This window comes from Paramormyrops kingsleyae, chromosome 20 (genome assembly GCF_048594095.1).
Source record: "Paramormyrops kingsleyae isolate MSU_618 chromosome 20, PKINGS_0.4, whole genome shotgun sequence".
Lineage (NCBI taxonomy): Eukaryota > Metazoa > Chordata > Actinopteri > Osteoglossiformes > Mormyridae > Paramormyrops > Paramormyrops kingsleyae.
This window is the reverse complement of record NC_132816.1, coordinates 5,132,150-5,154,542: the sequence shown is the minus strand read 5'-3', so window position 1 is coordinate 5,154,542 and position 22,393 is coordinate 5,132,150. Positions and strand designations below refer to the sequence as shown.

At 47.6% G+C, this 22,393-nt stretch overlaps 1 protein-coding gene across 5 annotated transcripts in view; it reads left to right on the top strand.

Moving 5' to 3' along the window:
* The window catches only part of LOC111856375 (signal-induced proliferation-associated 1-like protein 2), a 97,848-nt gene that overhangs the window by 65,058 nt on the left and 10,397 nt on the right, over positions 1-22,393 (top strand). For 4 of the 5 annotated variants that reach the window (XM_023836299.2, XM_023836297.2, XM_023836295.2 and 1 more), the window contains exons 9-17: positions 607-881; positions 6,793-7,047; positions 10,577-10,729; positions 11,677-11,786; positions 12,228-12,325; positions 14,420-14,829; positions 15,517-15,741; positions 18,238-18,379; positions 20,491-20,710. In XM_023836299.2, the coding sequence (XP_023692067.2) occupies positions 607-881; positions 6,793-7,047; positions 10,577-10,729; positions 11,677-11,786; positions 12,228-12,325; positions 14,420-14,829; positions 15,517-15,741; positions 18,238-18,379; positions 20,491-20,710 (1,888 nt within the window). The remainder of the gene's footprint in view (positions 1-606; positions 882-6,792; positions 7,048-10,576; positions 10,730-11,676; positions 11,787-12,227; positions 12,326-14,419; positions 14,830-15,516; positions 15,742-18,237; positions 18,380-20,490; positions 20,711-22,393) is intronic. The other variant, XM_023836298.2, reaches the window with a different exon arrangement.

Sequence of the window (22,393 nt, the reverse complement as noted above, 5' to 3'; positions counted from 1 at the left end):
AACTGTTGTATTTTGTTTGGTTACTTATGGTTATGGTTAGGGCAGGGTGGGGGTTAAGGTTGTCATAGTTAGCATTAGCATTTTTCCCATTGAAATGAATGAGCGGTCCCCATAAGGATATGTTTACCCTACATGTGCGTGTGTGTGTGTGTGTGTGTGTGTGTGTGTGCGTGTGCGTGTGCGTGTGAGTGTGTGCCCTCCCTGTGATGGATGGGCATGCCTGCCACATGCCCTGAGCATCTTGGGGTTTGTTCCAGACTGGCAGTGACTTTGCATTGAATAATCTGTTGAGGAAAATGAATGGGATGGAATAGATTTCTAGAATGAGACTGATGTATCTTCCATGTAGCACAAAGTTGACATGAAATTTGTCAAATTTTATGGTTTAACAAATGGGCTGCTGAATGCGCCGCTGTGTGAGGTGTACTGTTTTGACCACATTGCAGATGCTGAGATTCATGTCTGTCAGTGTAGGAGATCATTCACCTGGGAATGGAGGTGTCTGGAGTAATATAGCCTCCCTTGCCTTGAGTTTCTTCCTCATTGTAAGTTGTTATGGGGACTCTCTAAGCTGACAGTCACAGCCCTGCCCCCCTTCTTTGCTAGGTGGTCACCAGGGGCTGCGAGACCTCGGAGATGACCCTGAGACGGAACAGCCTGGGCCAGCTGGGCTTCCACGTGAACTTCGAGGGTGTTGTGGCCGACGTAGAGCCTTTCGGCTTCGCCTGGCAGGCGGGACTACGGCAGGGCAGTCGGCTGGTGGAGATCTGCGGCGTGGCGGTGGCCACATTGACGCATGAAGAAATGATCGACCTGCTGCGCACATCGGTGACGGTGAAGGTGGTGATCATCCCGCCACATGAAGATGGCACGCCCAGGAGGTAAGACTTCACCACAGCCTGACTACACGTTTGCTCGATGTGATGGGTAGGCGACCCATGATCTGACTAGTACCTACAGCAAGTGGCCGGTTTGGTAGTTCTTACTACCTCTTAAAGTCAAGAAAACAGAAGAATGAATCTTCTCAAAAATGTCTGCTGTCTAGTAGCTCAGCTTGGGCTTCTGCTAAAATCTCCATTCACCAAGATGGTCTTGCTTATGAGGAGATCCTGCTGTGAGTTGAGGTTGCTACTTGTCAAGCTTTCATCCAAAAACAGATGTAGTAGAAGAACTTCTTAAGAACATCTTACAGCAAATGAGGTTTCTCATTTCCATTGTTTACCCAGATGGATGTGTGTGTTTATATGAATCTACATACCCTTTTGGATCAAATGCTGTTTACAATCTAACACATGCTGTGAAATCTTACCAATTTCATATAACTAGGTGTAGTGATAGATTTACTACGATTTTATAGAAGTTTGAAGTTTATACCCCCTAACCTAACAGCATTCCAGGGAAGTCTGAAAGCCATTTTGAATTTTTCTTCTTCTTTTTCTTCTTGCCTCCTTCCTTTTTTCAGTAATTGATCTTCTTTTTTTTATTGATTCTCCAGTCTGAAAGTTGGTTTATCTACCTACTTCAGAGAAGTTCTTATAAAGTTTGCATAACAGATGGGTATAGGGACCTTGTCGTGACCCCTTTTGGAGAGTAAGCATGGTAGTTATTGGTTTTTGTTGGTGGTGTTTGACTAGAGAGCTATAATAAATATCACCATGTAAGTCACCGTAATGGTTTTTGCCACTTTCTCCTCGCTTGTCGAAGGCAAGTTGCTGAGAATCGCTGTACAGTCTGTTGTCTCTCTCTGCCTTTCGCTTTTGTTTGCTTTTCAGTCTTTTCTCCCGACTACCAGCTGCCTGTTCCTGCATCTGTACATTTTTTCACCACTAATAATACAAAAGCTATCGATTCTTTTGATGCACCAGCCGCTGTGAGGCTCGGGTTAATTTGTTTGCAGCCCCCATCTCAGGATCTCACCGGTGCCTCTTTCTTTATTTTTAAATTTATAAACTGATGGTTTTTCCAGATATTTGGCAGGAAGAAAAGATGGATGTGTGGATCTTTTTTTCCCTGGGCTGTTCTTCATGTGCAGGCGAGGTCACTTGATTTGAGAGGCAAAGATCCGGTTAATGCGTACGCCGCATTTGTGGAGGGCGGAGCAGGGTTGGAGTTACAGATAACACTGGCGTATCAATGCGGTTGTAGCGTCGCTGAGGATGCCAGCCAGAAACCGTAACTGCGAAGGTGTCAATCCTCTGCTTAGAGCGAGATGCACTTTATGACAGCTTGCCTGTGTACAAAGTAGCAGATCACTGTGAATTTTTAGGTCTTCATTAACGAAGATTTAGGTCTGAAAAAGGGTGGTACAGTGCTCTCACTGAAGCATTGGGGGTTTGGTGACCTCGTCCCTTCTGTGTGTGTGTGTGTGTGTGGATTAGGTTTATATTGTAATATAAAAAACATTTTTTTTTTTGTCATTGTGGGAACCATTTTTCAGGTCCCCACAAAGATTTTTGAATGCTATCAAATAAGTAAAAATGCAAAAAGTTCTTGTATTTGGTTTGGTTAAAGGTAGGGCTGGGTAGGGGTTAAGGTTGTTGAGTTTTCCCCATAGAAATGAATGGAGAGTCTCCACAAAGATATTATTACAAACCTGTGTGCCTGTGTGTGTGTGAACATGCACACACCATGGGATAGACCTCAGACAGTACTGAATAAGTGACTATTGAAAATGGATGGGTGGTTTCAAACATTTATTTTCTAAAAAAGACATGCAGTTCAGTCAGACACACTTGAGGAAAAATTATATTGGAAAATATCTAAATTTGTGTGGAGAACTCATGTTAATGTGAACCCAGATCTGTTTTTAAGATGGAGGCTTCTAGACTCCCAGAATGGAGTGGAGTCATGTGACCAATACGTTAATTTGCTTCACCTGTGGCTTAATATCCCTCATAATTTAAGACTGGCTTCAGTTTTCCCTCAGGAGAAAAATGCAGAATGATTCTAAACTTGTTTTCCTGTGATTTTCTTGTCCTGATGCCAAAACGGCTCTTTTGTTTCCATTCCTTCTCACTGTTCCAGAATACAGTTCCTGCTTCCTCCCCCCCATCTCTCGCTTCTGTCCTCTTTGCCACCCAGAGTGAGCGGCGTGCCGGCGTTTGTGCTCAGAAATTCAGCAGATTCGTTTTTTTGTTATTTTCCATTGGGTTGGAGGGAGTGACTGAGAAGGACCACACACAACGGACAGGGATATTTCTTATTTTGCAGTTTTCTCTGACACACATTTGATTCAAATAATGTCCAGGCAGATGTGTTTTCGTAGAACTTGGACAACTTCATATGAAGCATACATTTTCATGCCAAAATTTCATTTTTCTAGCTGTATCTGACCTTTTACCTTAAATGTCACTTGACTTATGGCGACGAATCAGAAATAGGGGAGGCCTTTGAGAGATTTTAGCTTTTTTTGACCACATCTGCATCAAATATTCCCCTTTCCTCTGCTCTCGTGTCTGTACTAAATATCCCTTCATTCACTGCTCTCCTTGATCTTTATGTCTCCCTCTTGTTACTTGTCCCTAATCCATATACTTGAGTGACACTTGGACACGGTCGATGGATGACATCATCGGCCTGCTGAGGGGCACAGCCTGACTCTGCATCACAGTTCCGCTTTCCCCCCTCTGGGGTTTATATGAGAAGCAGACGTCGAGGCACTGAGGGAACATCGGCGTTGGATCCCAGGAGCCCTGCTCATGCTTAGTGTTTAGTCACCACGGTGCTGCGATAAAACACAAAGCCTCAAATGAAACATAATTCGGTCTTTCCATTTGGCCAGGAATATAGTGTTCAAAAATGACACTGCATCATGTAATTGCAGGAGTAATTGTGGACCATGTACCATATCGGTGGCTCAAACCGACAGCTCTGCATGCCCCACTTTGTCTGTGTGTCCTTTCATATATTTATTCTGGAGTCTCCTCCTTTTTAAGCTTTGCAATGTGCTGTGCGAGCTCAAACCTGATACCCTGAATAAGTATTTATGCCAATGCCAGTATAGCCCTTACAGTCATCAGTTAAATGTGTTCCTGGCTGGTCAAATCTCTGTTTAGGTCAAAGGTTATTTCCATATGCAGTGTTTTCTTTTTAGTGCCTGGTTCCATGACAATACAGCGTGTGGTCTGAGTTTGTCCGACCCAGTGTTAGATATTTGAGTACATTCTGAGTTTCCCTTTATAAACCCAGTGTGTTTCTGTGGGTTTCTTCCTGGTTTATTAGCACAGGCAGCTAAGAGGTTCCTTATGGATCGGTATCAGTTTGCAGACCGCAGGCAAACCTCCATGGGTGCTAATGAATTGATTATATCGATTGTGGGCAGAAATCCAGTATTTCAGCCTCTGTATTTGTATCTGGCTGTGGGGTAGGTAACCCATTTTAAATGTGTTATAGATGAAACCTGGAGTGCCTGCAAGGTGACCTAAGAACCCCACCCCCCCCCCCCCCCACACACACACACACACACACATTTGCCTGCAGGGCCCTGTGTTTCAGCCAAAAGGTGGGGGATTAAGGGATCTTGACGCTGGTCTATGAACCCGTCGTCAATGACGCCTTGCCCTAACGAAGACACAGTGCCAGGGACACGAGCCTCTTTCAGGCAGCCATGTTTTTATTGACAACTATCAATGAGGCAATTACAGAGCGTTCTGCCCCAGAGCCCGGTCGGTGCTGAGATTGCCGGGAGGGAGCCATGGGGGGCCTTGCTTCATAAGAACTGACCCCAGTCGTGCCCCAGTTCTTGGCAAGGAGCCGTGGAAAAGGCTAGTCCTGTAACACGTACAACAGATCCCCGGCCAGAGACTATGCCGGCGAAGACATCTGCCCAGTTCCTTGGAGCACCAACTGTAGATCTGTAGATCTCATTGGTTAGTGTAAGACAAGTCTGGCTCCTGGAATCTGAAGCGTACCTTTAATCCCCAACTTTTGGATATTCCTCTCTCTCTGGGCAGAAAACTCAAAATTATGAGGTGAATAAATTAATTTGAGCTAGAGAAGCAGGACCATCTGTCACCCCAGTATCAACTCACACAGCATCAAACATTACAGAGCTATGGGAGAGGGTCATACAAAGTATCAGGGCTTTTTCAGCTATTCTTATACTGTACTCTGCTGTAGCCTAATGTGAGAGGGACATTTAGGATGGACTTCATGTCCAGCTTAGCTTTATGAAACAGGGGAAAAGCTCTTGCAGGTATCCTGTGGTCTAATTTAAATGGCAGGAAGGCGTTGGGCAATTTATCATGGTTTTGTTATAATGTTTTCCTGCATGTTTGTTATCAGGAGTCCTCCTTAAGCAGAAGGTACAGTTTATTTATATGTCATGCTGATGTAGGACCCGCGGAACACTCAATAGTCATGCTAATAGTAAAATTAGCATCTATACCCAAGGCATGGGAAACCTGAGAAGCGTGACTTTATAAGACCCAGGAGAAATTGATCTAATACTGCACTAAAAGCACACCAAATGTGCTGCAGGATGACAATCCAGAGGCATGGTATGCCCAGCCGAGTTTCACTTCATTTCCTTCATTTAACCCCAGTTGACCTCGAGGTCTCCTTGCACCTCTTCGCTTAAGGGCTTTCCGGGAGACCATAGCACCCCATGTGACCAAGAGCCCATTCACAGCGTCATGACCTCGTTTTCCCATGGTTTGGTTCTCAGGATGGTGGTCAGTGGTTATGCCGTCCTGCCCGGGAGCTGCAGCCTGATGTGGTGTGAAATAACACGAGGGCCCTCTGTGGTGGCCTCAGCGCGCGGGTCCGTGCTGATGCAGCAAGGTGTGTGAAATTGCAGAACCACAGAATGGGGGCCCATACAATGTGCTGGGGGAGGGGGGCTGCTGAGCTTAAGTGGTGCTTCGTGCTGCGATGAGACTCAAGGATTTGTCAAGGTTCAGTCCCAATGCTGAGAAGTCCTCCTGTGTGCTGGGCTGTGTGCTGAGCTGCAAAAAGCAGCCCTTCCTTGTTTGCACAGAAATGGAGAAATGATACCAGCTGGCCAGACAGGGCTGCTTCCTGTGTTACTCCACCAGACAAGTGGAAGAATGAGGCAAAGTGTAGTCAGGAGGCTGTAGTACAGTATGGGAAATTCATCCTTTACATTGTTTGGCCTCCTCTGGGTCTGGCTGTTTCACCTCCCCAAGCTGATGCTTATAAATAAAGTTTATTAATTAAATACAACAGACATGTTCCAACTGGTCCACATTCACCAGCCTGTAACCAAGATGCCTCAACTGCCTTGATTTTTTTTTTCCTTTTTCACATCATAATTGGATGAGTGCTTCCCACTCGAACATGCTGATCCATTGTGGGTAATCAAACCAAAGAGGGAAGGTCAGAGGTCACATTCAAACAGGACCCACCATCTGTTTAAACATTCCCACCAATGCTGGCATTAGTCTGAGTAATAATGTAAACCACACTGCTCTCACCGGTTATGTATAACGCACATTGATTTTGCGACATATTGATTTTGCAACAATCAGCATTTTATTGGTGTTTAATCAATGCTTGGTTTTAAGTAGCACACTTTCTCTGCTGTGAAAAGACCTTGTGCATCTCCTTTTAGCTTAGTGACCTGACAGTAAAAATTGCCATTACTCTGAGTGTACGAGTACCGTGTCCTCATTCGTTGAAGTATCTCACCGCAGATGGCTGTCCACTGTAGAATTTTGAACCCAGAACCTGAAATGGTGTTTATAACCGTTGTTGCCCAGAGCTGAGCTCATTTATCAAATGGCCGGGGCCCCTCCCTGGGACAGGCCTGACACCGGCTCCGTGTGCTGACAGGGGCTGCTCGGAGCTATACAGGATCCCCATGGTGGAGTACAAGCTGGACAGTGAAGGCACCCCCTGCGAGTACAAGACCCCGTTCCGCAGGAACACCACCTGGCACCGCGTGCCTGTGGCCACCGGGCAGCCGCTGTCGCGTGGCTCCCCCACCCAGGGCCCCGAGAGGCCGCCCTGCCAGCCGCTCCTCCAGCAGGCCCAGGTCGGCCTGCCCCGCAGCACCTCCTTTGACAGGAAGCTGCAGGACAGCTCCAGGTACTGTACCTCTGCTCTTCTCCAGAGTGGCATCTAGCCCTATCCCCTCCCCCATGTCTGCTTTATTCCTTGACTGTTTTCCACTCATTTTCACCTTGCTGGCCTCAGTTATCTACATGCTACAGGTCATATGTGCCCGTGTTCACAAAGGAAAAATTTGAGAGTCTGCACTTCCCTACCTGAAGGGGGCGATGTGATGGTATAAAGAGGCAACGCCTGGCAGGCAGCTGACATACCCCTGCTGCCTGACTGAGCCCAAAACCCTCTGCATTCCCCATAGCACCATTCAGGAATGCCTTACCTTAAAAACGGATGCCCAGCTGTTTCCCTGACGATTCCTAACAGCATTCCTCTTGCTCAAATTGGAACTGAAACTCAAAATCTTACCCGTGTCCTACTTGAAGGTGATGCTAGTCATGTGATGCATTAATAACAGGTAGAGAACAATGCAACAGCCCGCTTGCTAATGGTTTTGGAAATTCATCTTCATGTTAAATTGCACTGTGCAAAGCTGAATTAAATCCCAGTGTGTGCTATTACAGCATGATCTAGAAACAGGCTGTCTGAGGGAGTGGTTCTTATGGGGAATGTGGAAGACTGGCTTCATCTTTTGCCTCGTGTTCTGTTTGGCTGTCAGGGCTTATCCAATCTCACCCTCAGCCACGCCTGTGTGTGTCGCTGTCATTAATGCAGCGTGCCCAGCAGGGGTCACTAGGGGTGTGAGGAGAGTGGTGCCCTAATTGTCCAGAATGAATATCCAAGCCTCCCAGTGATGGCATTCTGCTGTGCCCTGTGTCCCTCAATTCGGCCCCCACATCCCATCACGACCCCCCAGCCACGCTGCTGTTCAGATCTACGAAGACTAAAACACACAAAGGGCCTCTGGGGTAGGGGGTGAGGTAACCCCCATAGTGCAGGTGGCCGGGTCTGAGTGGGGCCTTCCATCCAGATGGGGGGACACTTCTCATTGTCAGCAGCCTCCCCCCATTTCCCCCCCATCGATTTCTGTCTGAAACAAATCAATTTCCAAATCTATTTTCATTCTTGATCTCAGGAAGGAGCCCTTGGTACAGTAGGGCTACTTGGAAGATTAGTCTCTCTGAATGTCAAAAGGGTGTTTTTGCAGACAGGAATTGATCGTACACAAGCTGCACCCTGCTTTCATAATAATCTGGGATTACCCTCCTGTGCTGCTACCGCATCTTGATGTGTATTTCCTTACTTTTGATTGATGATTGAAGCCATTCGTCTTATTTGAATTCCTTAGGGTCCAGTTTCTACCTTGTGTGTATGTATGTATCAAGTATTAAAACCATCCCAAGCCAAGTCTTTTAAACGATGTGGTCCATCTTCACCTCGTAGCAATCCAGCAAATGAGTTTACACACATGACACAGGCGCCATTTGAATCCCATGACACCGGAGGTGTGTTTACTGTGCTGAAAATGAGGGAGAAATTAATTTATTCAGCGCACGCTCCTGTAAGCAGGAGGTAAAGCAGAGCTCATCACAGCTCCGCGGCATCATTCACAGCCCAGGGTGTTAATTGGGAGAGTTCCTAGTCCCCGCTTTGGATGCCAGTGTTTGTGCTGATAACCTACTAGGTACCATGGAGGTTTTACCACCTTTCTACAGTATGTAGATATCATTGCCTCTCTGTCTCCCCTACCCCTGACCCACTGATCATGTGACCTGCATGCTTGACTTGATTGGTCGTTTCCAAAACAGCTTTACATACTTCCCCTCTAGTCAAAGATAAGTGGCGTTGGGTTTCATTGTGCAAGACAGAGCATCTCCACACATTGATTTTTGGAGGTAGGGTCCATTTCAGCTAGAAGTAGGAGGCTTTTTTACTTTGAATGAGAAAAACATTTTATCCCTTAGTTAGGGGTGAAATAGCAGTAAAAAGGGAAATATCTTTTTTCTATTGCCTGTCATCTCCACCTTCATCTGACTCTCAAAAGCCTCAATTTGCCAATGATAAAATATATCGCACCGAATAAAAACTCTGCTGCCATCTTTTTTTTTTCCATGACATCCAGGGGTCACCAAGCACAGACCAGAGGGCAAAAGGCAGTTTCCAGATGTGAATTAACAGTGACAGTGGCAGGCCATTAACACCTCACGTTATGTGTAATTGCCGTGATGTTGTGAGATTCAATGAATAGGAATCAGCAACATTATTCCTAGCCCAAGAATTCACTTAGAGAGTTCTGGGACGGGTTTACTCAGAGGAACTGTAACCTCCAGTCTTTTCGTGCGTTCCATTTGCCCTGAGAACTCGGATTCCGAGTTGAATTCCGAGTTTCGAAGCCGGAAGTGACGACATGCGCGCTCCCGTTTCTCGGAGATCCGAGAATGATCTCGGATAACGCAGAGGATCCCGAGTTCAGAATCAAAGATGGCTGCGCCCTTTATCAACAGAAGGGAAAGTTGTAGTTTTATCCTGTTTAAGCACTACTTCTCATTTCTGGCTCATTAAATCGGTCGCACACACTATACCGTCCAACTTATCTGTGGACGTGTTGCTACGGAGTTTTATACGTGAAGCACCGCGCGTAATGTGTTATCAAGTGATATTGCTAACAATGGCTACCAATTAACCGGTCTAGAATTGGATTTCATGATTAGTCGGATTATTTGTCAGATTTAAGGTAGTTCGGGCTAATTGTAAGTGAACGAAAATAAAGGCCATTTAAACTGAGGTACCTTAAATCCGACAAGTTGTCCAGCTAAGCAAAAAATCTTGCTTTTTCATATGGGTCGATGGTATTGCTACTTCTTTGGCAAATGGAACGTATCCGACTCGGTTTTTCCAAATTTTTACCGGATGTGACGTAATCTCGGATTCCGAAAATCGGAATCCGAGGCAAATGGAATGCACGATTTTACAAAGAGCCTGCGATTGGTGCCACCAGCAGCCTGTTCTGCTTCTGTCTTCTCTGGAAAGTGCCAGCAGTACCATTTATTTACATCATTGCTCATCAGTTGCTTTCATTGATTATAACCACTCACGTTATATACAGATAGCTGCTACATTGTCATCTGAAGATTTCAAGGTTCTTTGACTCCACTCCTCCTCCAGAACTGCGCAGCACCAGCGTTGGCCTTGCGAAGGGAATGTCCGGTGCCAGAACTCTCACCCCACTTCACTTAAACAAGGGTGACGTTTAATTAGTCTGCAAGCCGGGGAGTTTGTTCAGTGGCAGATTTAGAGAGGAGATTAGGGCTTTGGCTATGAGGTCAGACATTCAGGAGTTAGCTTGGCAAGAGCTTTCGAAAGACAGAACATCCTTCAGTGTTAGAAATGTAACTCAGAGAAAACAGTGCCCCTGCTACCAGGTTATCGTGACTTCATTTAAGCTATTAAGCTACAAGATAATATCGCTTGTTTCCCTACAGTCAGTATCTTAAAGGACCTCGCGGTAAGTGCGAGGAGTCGAAGTTCTGGCCAGGGTGACACTTCTCTTGTAGTACCTCCAGAGCCGGTGGCGGTGTGCTGAACCCCATCCATCCCTTGGGTTTTTCAGGGCAATACAGGACCTGGAGAGCCCCCAGATCTCCCTGTGCGGTAAGGGGGATCCCAGCCAGCACTACCGGAGCTCCCCCAGCAACCAGTCGTCATCGAGCGACCCCGGCCCATGCGGCAGCGGCACCTGGGCCCAACAGGCTGGATACGAGGGGTACGGTCGCGAAGCCCACCCCCTGTATCGTCTGTGCAGGGTGGCTGCCCGATTGCGAGATAGCCCCCCATTTCCGGATATTTAATACCCCCACCCCTCTCGGTTCCTGCGAGGTGTCCCTGATTAACTTTCGGTATCCATGGTAGCGAGACAGACAGGCTTAGCGTTGCCCCTTGGTTTTCGTCTCAAGTTGCTGCCGTATGTCAGACCTCCTGAAACGTTGCCGTATCAATGGAGAAACCAGCTGGCTGAATGCAGCTAGTAGGTCTCAGCCCACAGCTGGCGCCCCCTACAGGAGATGGTACTTGGTAGTTTCCTGTTTGTGCAGAGTGTTGTTCAGATACTCTTGCTGGAGATCTGTAGCTCTGTACAATAGCAGTGATGATAATGACAGGGCCGATAGTTCAGTTCTGTCACTGCGGATCTTTTCCCCAGGGGTCTTCCTATCTGCATGGGTTCCTGGCCCTGCATGAATGAATCATACACCAATCTATTGCACATGTTGATTGTGTTTGATTAAGAACCTGGGAAATCGTCATGATGATCACAGCGTAGCCGATCATGGCACATTTTCGCATCATCCTGAGCTGAAAACTTGCAGCCTCATGTAATTGGCTTCTGTCCCATGCTTGAAATGAAAATAAATGCGAAATGCAGCTGTGCAATATTTATATTGCATCATTTATTTCCCCATCTTGAGCAGCTTGCATGGTTTATTTTTGTGTTTGTTTTTTTAGCTCATTTGTACTAGTTGCTCAAAGCTCACACAGTCAAACAGCAACGCCCAACAGAAGGAAAACCCTTAACCAATAAATCCCAACTAGTGGAACTGATTTAAAGGGTTAAACGGGTTAGTTTTCCCTGTTGAGGCAAGTCTGAAATAAGGATGCTGTTGGATGATGGCCCAACAGCCCATACTAGCTCTAAGATCTATTCCATGTCTCTAGCTGCCAGTCGCCTGTTCTTCACGATGGCTCAGGTGATGGTCTGGGGGGGCACCTAGATACAGACGGGCTGCGGGACAGGGAACCCCCCCTTGAAAGGACCAGATCAGCCGGTAAGTCCCTCACCAAACGAACTATTCAAACCATCGATTTTTGGACCTACAGGAGCCCCGACTAATTAATTACCAACAACAAAAGTTCTGAATTAGCAGAAGTCAGAACAGATCATTAGTATCACAGTGATCATTTTGAGGAGCATCTATTATAGCGGTTAGCATAGTGAGCGTGTTCTTTAGATTGGAATAGTGTGTCTTCATCAGTCAGACAGAATGATCTGTATTTAAACTTCCTCAATTAATTTTACTGCATGAATCACAAGTCGCTTTATTACGGCCAGACCGCGTCTCTTGTCAGTCGGCTGCCTGCCGTTTCTAAATCTGACGCGTAGCCAAAAAAGATTTGATCTTCTCATCCATTCTATTACTGGCGGAGGCTATATCTGCTTCAGGCTGCCTTTCTCACACACTTATCTGCTTTCCGTCCATCCCGGACAGAGGCAAAGTGGCACATCCCCTCCACCAAGATCCTGAATGCCTTGAAGGACAGAGGCCTACAGAAGGAGGGAAAGGACTCTCCAAACAGGCTGCCTCGCGTGAGTCTCCAGCAGCCGGCAGCCTCAGCTGCCCATGCAGACAGAGAACTGCAAGCACGAACACCAGAGCAGTTCTGCTAGATTAACGCCAAAAAGCGATTCATTTTACACAATATTTGTTTTGTATGTGTGTTTAATGTTGATGCTATTATATGTCTCTTTACATCTGTGGTATTCAGTTGCATTATCAGCATTAACTTACAAGCCATTTACTTAGCAGATCTTTTTCAAAGTGACGTACGTGCCGTAATTTTCAATGATTTAGGTTCTCTTCCCAGTCCCTAGTTTCTGTAATATGTACAGTCATGCATTGCTTAATAACAGGGATACATTCTGAAAAATGCATCATTAGGCAATTTTGTCATTTTGTTACCATCATAGTGTGCACTTACACAAACCTAGATGGTACAGCCCGCTACACATCTAGGCTACAGTAAACATTTTTATAATTAGAAAGAGTACACTCTAAAACAATGATAAAAAGTACAGTATTGTAAATACATGAGCCAGTAATAGTTCTTATCATTATCAAATATATATGCTGTAGATGGTTGTATGTGCTATACTTTTATGCACCTGGTAGCCCAGTAGGTTCATTCACACCAGCATCACCCCAAACATGTGAGTAATGTGTTGTGCTACAACATCACGTTGACTATGACATCACTAGGCGGAAGGAACTTTTCAGTGTGACCCCTGACCCAAGGATCAGGAGCCCTGTTTGTTCTTGGCTTTGTTTGCTGCTCAGAAGGCTCTAGCTCAGGCTCAGCTACCAGGGGGAGCCCTGCTGTTGTCTTCTTGTATAAGGTGCAGGGTTGACTGATTTATTCACTGAAGATATCCAACTGTGCAGAAGGGAAAGTGTTAAATCAGTTTCTTGGGTCATTTTTGTGTCTGGCTATTACTCATAAATCGAATGTGAAAAGGCATTAATTGTCTAGCTTCATTTTCGCAAGGTTAGAATCACCCTAATTTTTGCCCAAGGGACCAATTTGCCGTATGAATATCCAAACTTTTCCTCCCCCCCTCCATAAGAATTTCTCATCTGTCGAACACTATGGCTATTAAGCATAATGGGGGGAGGAATACAGCATTGATGTATTAATGTTCCGTCCATGCATCAATCGTCTTGCTCAGGGAGCATTAAAGTTTTAAAATGGCACCTCATTAACTTTTCACGAAGTCATTTTGGAATCGCCTGCTTGTGGAGTATGGTCAGTATTCTCATTGCAAGTGTTATTAATTGCACATTCCGAAATAGCCGGATGGTATGGGAAAAGCATGTCGGCTCCAAATATATCCCACACTTAATTAGAGCCCAAAATGGAGGATGGTAGTGAGCACGCTCCGCATGGCCTTCACAGAACCCAGCGTGGGCGGCTCTCTGCGTCTTTCGCTTTCTTCAGAATCGCGTTAAATAAAAGGGCACGACCCCATTTGCATGAGTGGAGCACCTTTGATTAGATTAAATCATCTGCTTATTCTTAGCAAACCGAACCCTATCGTTTTCTGCACCTGGAAAGAACATCCTGCTCCTGTTTGTTCTCAGCGTGGGTCACCAAATCCCTGATAATCTATGCAGTTACCAGGAAGCAGTGCTGTCAAACCTGCCGCACCTGATTACCTGTCTCCTTGGCATTTTGAGACAGCTGTGAGCTAATGCAACATCAAAATGCGACCTGTGGAACTGAATTTGTCGCGTTGACATTCTGTTCCACTAAAACCACTCATGCATCATATGTTAAAGGGGATGATCCTTTGAGTCACAGGTGACACAGGCCTCACTGTAAGCTGGTGGCAGGACTCTCTAAGCCCCTCACATTAAAATATAAAAAAGATACCAATTCTAGTGGAAAGCCTTCCCAGAAGAGTGACTGCAAAGGGGGGACCAATTCCATATTGATGCCTATGGATTTAGAATGGGATGTCATAAAAGTTCCTGTAGGTGTAAAGGTATAGTGTACGTAGTGCCAAAATAATGACTAGATTTGGACCCAGGTAACAATACGAGAGCAAGACTTTAGAGAGGACAGATTGAGCAGTGCTGTAAACAGGAAGGAGACAACCGCTGTGCCGCCTCTGCTTGTACCCCAGGCTGGTGATAAGAGCTGCCCCAGCCACTGCTCCAGCCACTCCAGCAGCAACACGCTGTCCAGCAACGCCTCCAGCAACAGCGATGACAAGCACTTTGGCTCTGGCGACCTAATGGACCCCGAGATGCTGGGCCTCACCTACATCAAGGGTGCATCCACCGACAGCGGCATCGACACGGCGCCCTGCATGCCATCCTCGGCCCTGTCTGCCATGACGGCCAGCCGGCTGCTGCTGCCGGGGCGTGGGGATGCAGCACTGCAGTGGGCTGCCGAGCCCCCGGAGGACGGGGGCCGAGATGACGACGAGCCGACCAAGCTGTACCTGGCGCAGGGCTATGTGCCGGCGGTGGCCAGTAGCCGCGTGGCCGGGGGCAGCATCGGCGACCTGAGCGAGATCTCCTCCCACTCCAGGTATGTGAGCAAGGCGCCGTCATGGCCGCCCTGTTGGCAAAGCACCGCGCCATGCCCGCATTTCAGTACAGCTCTTTATTAGGGACCCGGGGACTGGTGGGTCCTCAAGAACCCCTGTAAGCAGTTAAGGTTAGATCTCCATGATTCTCCTCCATGCACCATGGGGGCGACGAGGGGGGGTACTCAGGGGTCCCTGCCTGCATTTGGAGGGGGGCACAGATCAGAGGTCCTGTCTGTCCCAAGGTCTAAAAAAAAAATTACAAAAATGAAAGTTCACTTCCTAGATCCTTTTATGTCCTGGCCCTCATGGGTCTGGTGTTCTGCCACAGAGCGCCCTGTGGCATCAGCTTGCAAACCCTCATGGCCCACTCGCAGTCAGGAAACTGGCAGCTGACCCAGTCCATCTCGGTGCTGATAATTGATGGGACAGGAGCGATCTGCCCCAGTCTTTAATGCCAGGCTGCTGATGATTCGGTCCCTGCACGCGACCATGTTTAATTGATCCAAATTCTCTTTGTCACTTGGAGATTTTGAAGGATAAAAGGTCGGCTGAGATGATGGTACTGAGAGGCTCATTCATTCAGAGCTTTCTAAAAACTTTTCCCAGTCATAAGTTCCTCCTGGTTGCTTGGGTCTTAGCCAGTGACCTTTGTCCCATGCCGGATTCTCCCTTCTCCCTGTGGCCAGCGGATCCCACCACTCAGGCAGCCCGTCCACCCGCAGCTCCAAGCTGGGCATCTCTCTGGACTCCTCGAAAGTGTACATCGTCTCCCCGGGTGGCCTGCTGCCCAGCTCCACCATGGAAGCACGTGCTTATGCCCGCCAGGCTCCGCCCAGCAAGTACCTGATTGGCTGGAAGAAGGCAGAGGACAGCCCTCCACCCGAGGAGGCCGACAGGTTGGCAGAGTGTGGGTGAGTGTAACCCTGGAGAAAAGGGGATCTCATCTGATGAGCTACCAAACACTTTATTTTTCTTGTGCGTATGAAATTCAGGCAGGGAATTCAGGGGGTGAGCGGTATCTCCTGTGTTTGCAAGGCAGGATGGCCATAATTGCTGTTGATTAGGTTGTTTCATTTGAAAATTTGTTTTTAGTGGTAAACATGCACAATGAGGTCAGCCAAAACTCTAAAGACCTCTTTTGAGAATATTTTATGTTGTATTTTAGGTTTTGTGTTCGCTTTAGCAAGTATCCATCCATTTTGTAAATCCAGTACAGGGTCATGATGAGCTTGGAGCCTATCCCAGTAAGAAACAGGGCATGAGGCAAAGACACCCTACTACAGGGCACACACAGACACACACACACAGACACACACACACACAGACCTGTAGTCATATCTTTGTGGGGTCCGTCCATTCATTTCTATGGGGAAAACTCTAATCCCAACATGACAACCTTAATCCCTACCCAGCCCTAACCTTAACCATGAGTAACCAAACAAAATACGAGACTTTTGGCATTTTTACTTTTTTGATTGCATTCACAGATCTTTGTGGGGACCTGAAAAATGGTTGTTATCACATTGTGGGGGACATTGGTCCCCATAATGTAAGATAAACATAATCCAAGCACATGCACACACACACAGGCATGCAGACCCTTTGGGTATTTTAGCAACCCCAGTTCACCAAATAACATGTTTTTGGACTTCAGGAGGAAGCCGAAGTATTCAGAGGAAACTGTCTGAAACACAGGAGCATAAACACAGAGTGCAGAGTAGGAATTTGAGCTCACAAGGTGTGAAAGCGCTAACTGCTGACCCACCGTGCCGCCCACTCCATCGGCCCTGATTTTGGAAGTGATTTCTGGGGGATCACGCAGCATCACACAAAATGAGATAATCATCAGCCGTGGTCCCAATTCGTATTGGAAGGTGGTTTGGCTTCCTGCACGACTGGGCAGGTGGGCGGCTGGCCAAAGCGGACGAGCTCGCTAACGACCGTGACACGGCACAGCCAGCGTGTCTCCGTGCTCCTTAATGATCGGCACCTGAATCTGATCCGCTATGAAACCGGTCTCCCTGCGAGCCTTTGAAGGCTGGATTCTGAGTTGCAGCGAGTTTAAGGAGCAGTGCACACTCATGGAGGTTGGGGGGGGTGCTCCTCTTTCACTGCTCCCATTTTTCTGCGGCACGATCATTAGAAACTGGTGTCTGGGTCATGGAAAGCAGCCGCACAGCAAATCGGATTCCTCCCCGCCCCGCTGCCATGTTTATTATCATCTCAGAGTGGGGAAAAAAATCCCCCATTGTGAGTTCCATAATCGCATTTGTGGGACAGGGACCGAACCCTCGACTCGGCAGTGATAGATAGCGAAGGGAAAGGTAATTTGTTCATGCATTTTCTAATCTGCCCTGTAAAGGACTTGCAGAGACCCTTACCCCCAGCTTATTGATTGCCTCAGAATCCATACCCTGTTAAAGTTGCTTATTACATGGTGAACCTTACTTCCTGAGGAGCAGAATGGGGTGCCTTGATTCAGGAAGCGGTGGCTGGCCGTGTCGTTTTTTTAGGGTGCTGTACAGTCATTCTATCTAAGGCTCTGGAGGACAGCTCTGGGTGAGAGGGCCAGCCGCACCTCCAGTGCTCAGCTGCGTCTACCCCAGAGTCGCACCCTTTTGGGCGGCACCGAGCTGGCCTGTCCGTGCTCCCTGTCTACCGGAGTGCAGTGTAGTGCGCTCTATAAGCTATGTCCCATCTATAAGCTACACATATTTTCTATTCGTACCTGCTAGCCTTCTGCGGCCCCCCCAAGAGAGGGCACAGCATGTCCTCATCTGCCCTAAGACCCGTGTCTAATGCTCTAGGTGATCGGGCCTTTATGGGATGTTTAAAGGTATTGGACTTAGTCCCAAAGCCAGTCAGCAGGTCCCCCCATGTGAGTCCAGCATCAGCGCTTGTCTCAGAGTCTTCCTGGGTATCGCCCCAGAGTCCCCGTCCTGCCAGTTACCTTCTGCATCAGTTCGTCTAACTGATAGGTGGGGGTAAGAGTATCAGCGGCCAATCAGCCTATCTGTAGGCACCACTTGAACCGGCCCCAGCTCATAAGTTTCACTCTCCTTTCCCGGATCCATCTCTTCTGTATTGCACAGTTCATCATTTCTAGGCAATGGAAAGGATGTGTAGTATTTGTCAACCCCCCCCCCTCACCCCACCTACCTCTTATTAATTTCACGGTTATACCCCCTCCCCCAAAACAGCCATAGATAGCAACAAATGCATAACACCGATTATAAAGTCTTGCATGATATAGTACAGCACTTAAGTCCTAATGCTAAAAATTGTTCACTTGTAATATAATTTACTTAGCTGAGTAAGTACTTTGAGTCCAGGCCTTAAAGAATAACGCTGAACCATGTCAGCAAACTCCACTGCATCTCCCCTGTTCTCCCCCTGCCACCCCACAGGCAACTGTACACAGACATCCCCCTCCCCCGGCAGATGCAAGCAGCCGTACGGGACGGCAAGCTGCCCAAGAGCATGTCCAAGGAGGAGTTCCTCAAGATGATTCTGCCCGATAGCGTCTCCGAAGAGGATGGCCGGCGGAAGGTAGGCAGGCCAACCCACGGGAGGGGGGCCCTAAATGCTGCTGTGTTTTCCCGCCATGTCCCTGCACCCCCCGACACTGCATGGGAATGTTCAGAGAGAGTGCGGGCTGACCAGGCAGCTGATGGTATGTCGGGTCTCCTCCCTGTTTCCATGGAGAGCTTATCATGTTGCACATGAGAGCAGGAGGATCCGAATGCCACTTGTGATTTGATTTACAGCCGCTAATTTTGCAGCAGTTGGGTGTCCTGGAATGTGGCCAAGGAGTTAGAGAGCGTGTTGCATTAACACTGTGTTCTTCCTGATGGCTAAATTGAATATTCGGGTTCCCATTATCAGTGCCAGTTGTCTAACTGGGAGATAGGGGACTGCCATTCCCGGGGCCCTGTTTTGGCACTATTAAAAATGGTAGTATGGCAGATAAACTTTCTAACGTTTACCAGTACGGCTAACTGCAGCTTGCTACTTACAAAATCCCATGCAGTTTAGTTGCTTCACCCATGCTACACTGATCCATGTCCATCACATATTCAACACAACATGTAATGACGTCTACTGTATCTGAATCTTATAGTTAGGAGCAAAAATGTAGACTTTCTGGCAGGGAGCAAAAATGTGGTCTCAGATACCTGTGTTGGGAAATGCTGCTCTATGGCACCACACAGCTGTTTCTGGGCCTTTAAAAGGGAGCCCCATTAAAGACCTAATGCTTACCCTTACCGTGGGCATTCAGACCTTGAAGTAAACCTGGTCACGAAAAAGGGAAATCAGTTCACTTGGTTCTCTGTGGCGTTACCTTTCCTGCTTTAGCGTCAGAAAGGACACATGTTGTTTCTAGGCCATTTTCAGCTTTAGTTTATGAGTATGTCTGAGTCAGGCTGTGGGTGAAAAAAAAGTATATCATTCCTTCCACAGTCAGTTGGGGTTCCATAGGTGTAATTAGTCACTCTTCTGTCCGATCAGCACGTCAAATGATTTGCTCAGGGACAGCACATTCAAACTCACACTGTCCAGGAAACGGCAACCTCAAGGTGCAGGATTCCCCTCCACGGAGGATTCAGAACCTCTTTCACGTATCGGCCCAGAAACCGGACATACTTCCTGATGCTTTGGAGCAGTAATGAGTCCTGGGCTTGGGGTGTGGATGTTACCGGAAAGCTAGGAGTTCTCTTACCGGCCCTTTGGTTCAGCTAGAAGACCTTTGTGAGACGTACTACCACCTTATTGAGGCCAAAGCTGTACATTAAGCTTGTGTACTTGTACCATGTGGTTTAAAATCCATGCCACACTCCTTTAAAGTATAGGAGGGTGTTGTAGTGCTGAGCCCTTGAGCAAAGCCCTTAACTCCGACTGCTCCAGGGACAGTGGCTGACGTCACTATGGACAAAAGTGTCTACTAAATAAATAGATATTGATAAAAGTAATTTAGAAATAGGTCACTCGCAACTAAAGCCATTACAAGCTATTTTTTCCTTCAGCCGTAATTTTCTTTAACTTTTTTCTTGTCGTTCTTCAGGGACATTGGACCGGAATATCTTACAGATTTTCCATAGCTAAAATGGATGGGGGTTTGTCATGATTCTACACTAAATGTGCCTTTATTTATAAAAAAAAAAATAAGATACAAAACACCACACATTCCCTCTCACTCGTGTCAGCATAGGGCTTCCTGTGTCTCGTCAGCACTGTTTTGATGGATGTCAAATATGGATGAAGTTACGGAAGTGCATCCAAAATGCTCAGGGATGCAGAATCCCGATTTTCGCTCCTTAACCACTCCAGCTAACTGTGTCTCCCTGTCGCGCTGTATATCTAATAGCCATGCGCACAGTAGCCCTGGCTGAGAGCTAACCCAGGGGTCATGCTTTGTGTCTGTCGCTTCCGGGATACAAGTTGGGAGGTGATGGCTTGCTCTAGTGACAGCGAGTCATGGTGCACGCAGCTTTGCTTCGCTGTGGCCTGTGTCACTGCGGTGACCCCTGGACTGCAGCACCGTGGTCATGTCTACGCCTGTACATGCAGCAATAGGTTGACCTCCCTTTCCCACAGAAACAGTACTTCATGTCCTCCCAGTGTTCCTTTAACCCCGATTCCCTTTCTCCGCGCCCCTTCAGCTGTCCTCCGCCGGCACCCTGTCTCCGCGGCGCTCCCTCTACCGCACGCTGTCGGACGAGAGCGTGTGCAGTCACCGGAGGGCCTCGTCCTGCGCCAGCTCGCGTGGCTTTGCCCTAGACCAGGCCGCGCCCAATGACATCCTCTTCAGCAGCACACCGCCCTATCGCAGCACGCTGCCCCCGCCACGCCTCACCCTTGGCCACGCCTCCAACCTGCGGAGTGAGTGCATTGCTGTTTGCTGTTAATAACATGATGAATTGTTTATTTATATGAAAATGTATGCCTGTGTATATTTAATATACATTATAAATATAATGTATATTTCATAGAAATGTCTGTATATTTATAGCATTATTATATATGCAGGTTTATATGCGGTGTATGAATAATAATGGACTTGCATGGGTGTGGCACGACCCCCAGGGACTGTTCAAACTGCAAAGAGAGGAGCAGGATGGAACCTCCTGGGAACACTGTACCTCCTTCTCCTACTAACCCCATTGGCTCCCTCTGGAATGCTTGCAGAGGCTAACGGGGCAGTTTTGAAACCAGTTGACATCCATGTGATCCATCTTCTGATCGGCGCCCCTTCCTGTCCCTAAGGGGGAAAGAGCTGTGTGTTGTTTTTTTTTTTTTAAAGGACGGCCTTAATTAAAATGCAGTTCGTTCCTTCTCGCTGGGGCTTTCAGAGCGAGCCACGTGCGGCTGCACATGAGCAGGGCGCTAGCTGGCACACGGCGATGCCGCCCGCGGTGCCCGCGAGTTAATAGGCTGCAAGGTGTAGTTTGTCACCTGTTCTCTTTGGCAGCTTTTCATTAGCGAGGAGTCGCGTCTCACGGCTGCGTGATGTATCTACTGACCCCCCCCATTTGCACTATGTCGTCTGCGGGTTTTGCAGGGAAACAGGATTGTTTGAAGCGTCTGGTTTTCTGTGTGAGTCTTGACCTTATGACCTTGAGATGAGTTTTGGGTGTCCAAACCCACAAGACACATGCATGGAGTGGCCCCCTCCCTGGTTGAGATGGCTGCTCTTCGGCGCCTCCTGCTGTCACGCAGGCTGAGAGGAGGTCCTTTTGATTGAAACACGAGGACATTACCCCAGACACTTGATTTACTGCTGGCTGGATGGATCCCGTGGGGGAGACCGGCGATTCGCCAGCCTCACCGCGGCATCCATCCCGGTGAATTTAACCTTCGAGCACGTCCAGTGTCACTCCTGCTGCAGCCAGATACCTCTCTGAAACCGCGCGTCCCTACAGGGTTGCTCTGCATGCAGGATTTCCCCCCCGCCTGGGTGAGAGACGGGCCAGCATTCATGAGGCCTGGCGTGTGATTCATTCATTATTCATGCCCTTCACCTTTCGCGGACGGGAGCTGGAAGCTGCCAAATGAGCCGGAGTCCAGCAGCGCCATCGGAGTGACTATGGGATCGGTGCCCAACGCGGACAGCCCGGCTCGCGAGTTAATCACCGGCCGTCCATCGCGGACCCCGCGGCACCGGGCTTTAATTTGCATCTGCACGTGGGGTGTGGCCGTGTCGAACCGCGGTTAAAAGCCAGGGGGTCTCTCACAACATCTGGAAAAAAAGGTCTTTTTGGACGACCTTGAAATTCACAGCATATTTATAGGACATTTTTAAATGACAAACTTGTTTGAGTGTGTATTCTGAAAATATCAGTGCGTTGAGTTACATCTACTTATATAAGCTATATAAGTGTAACTTTGTTTAATAAATTTGTTGTGCTATTATGACAAATTTCTATTAGTCTTATCATTAGAGGAAGGTTGTTAATCTGTCGTTCTGATAAGCATCGGCCTGCATGTTTCCTGCACTGTTTGCTGAGTCTTAGTCAGAGCTGCAGAAGCAGGGGATTGTGGGAGTTCGCTTTAGGAAGGTGGGAT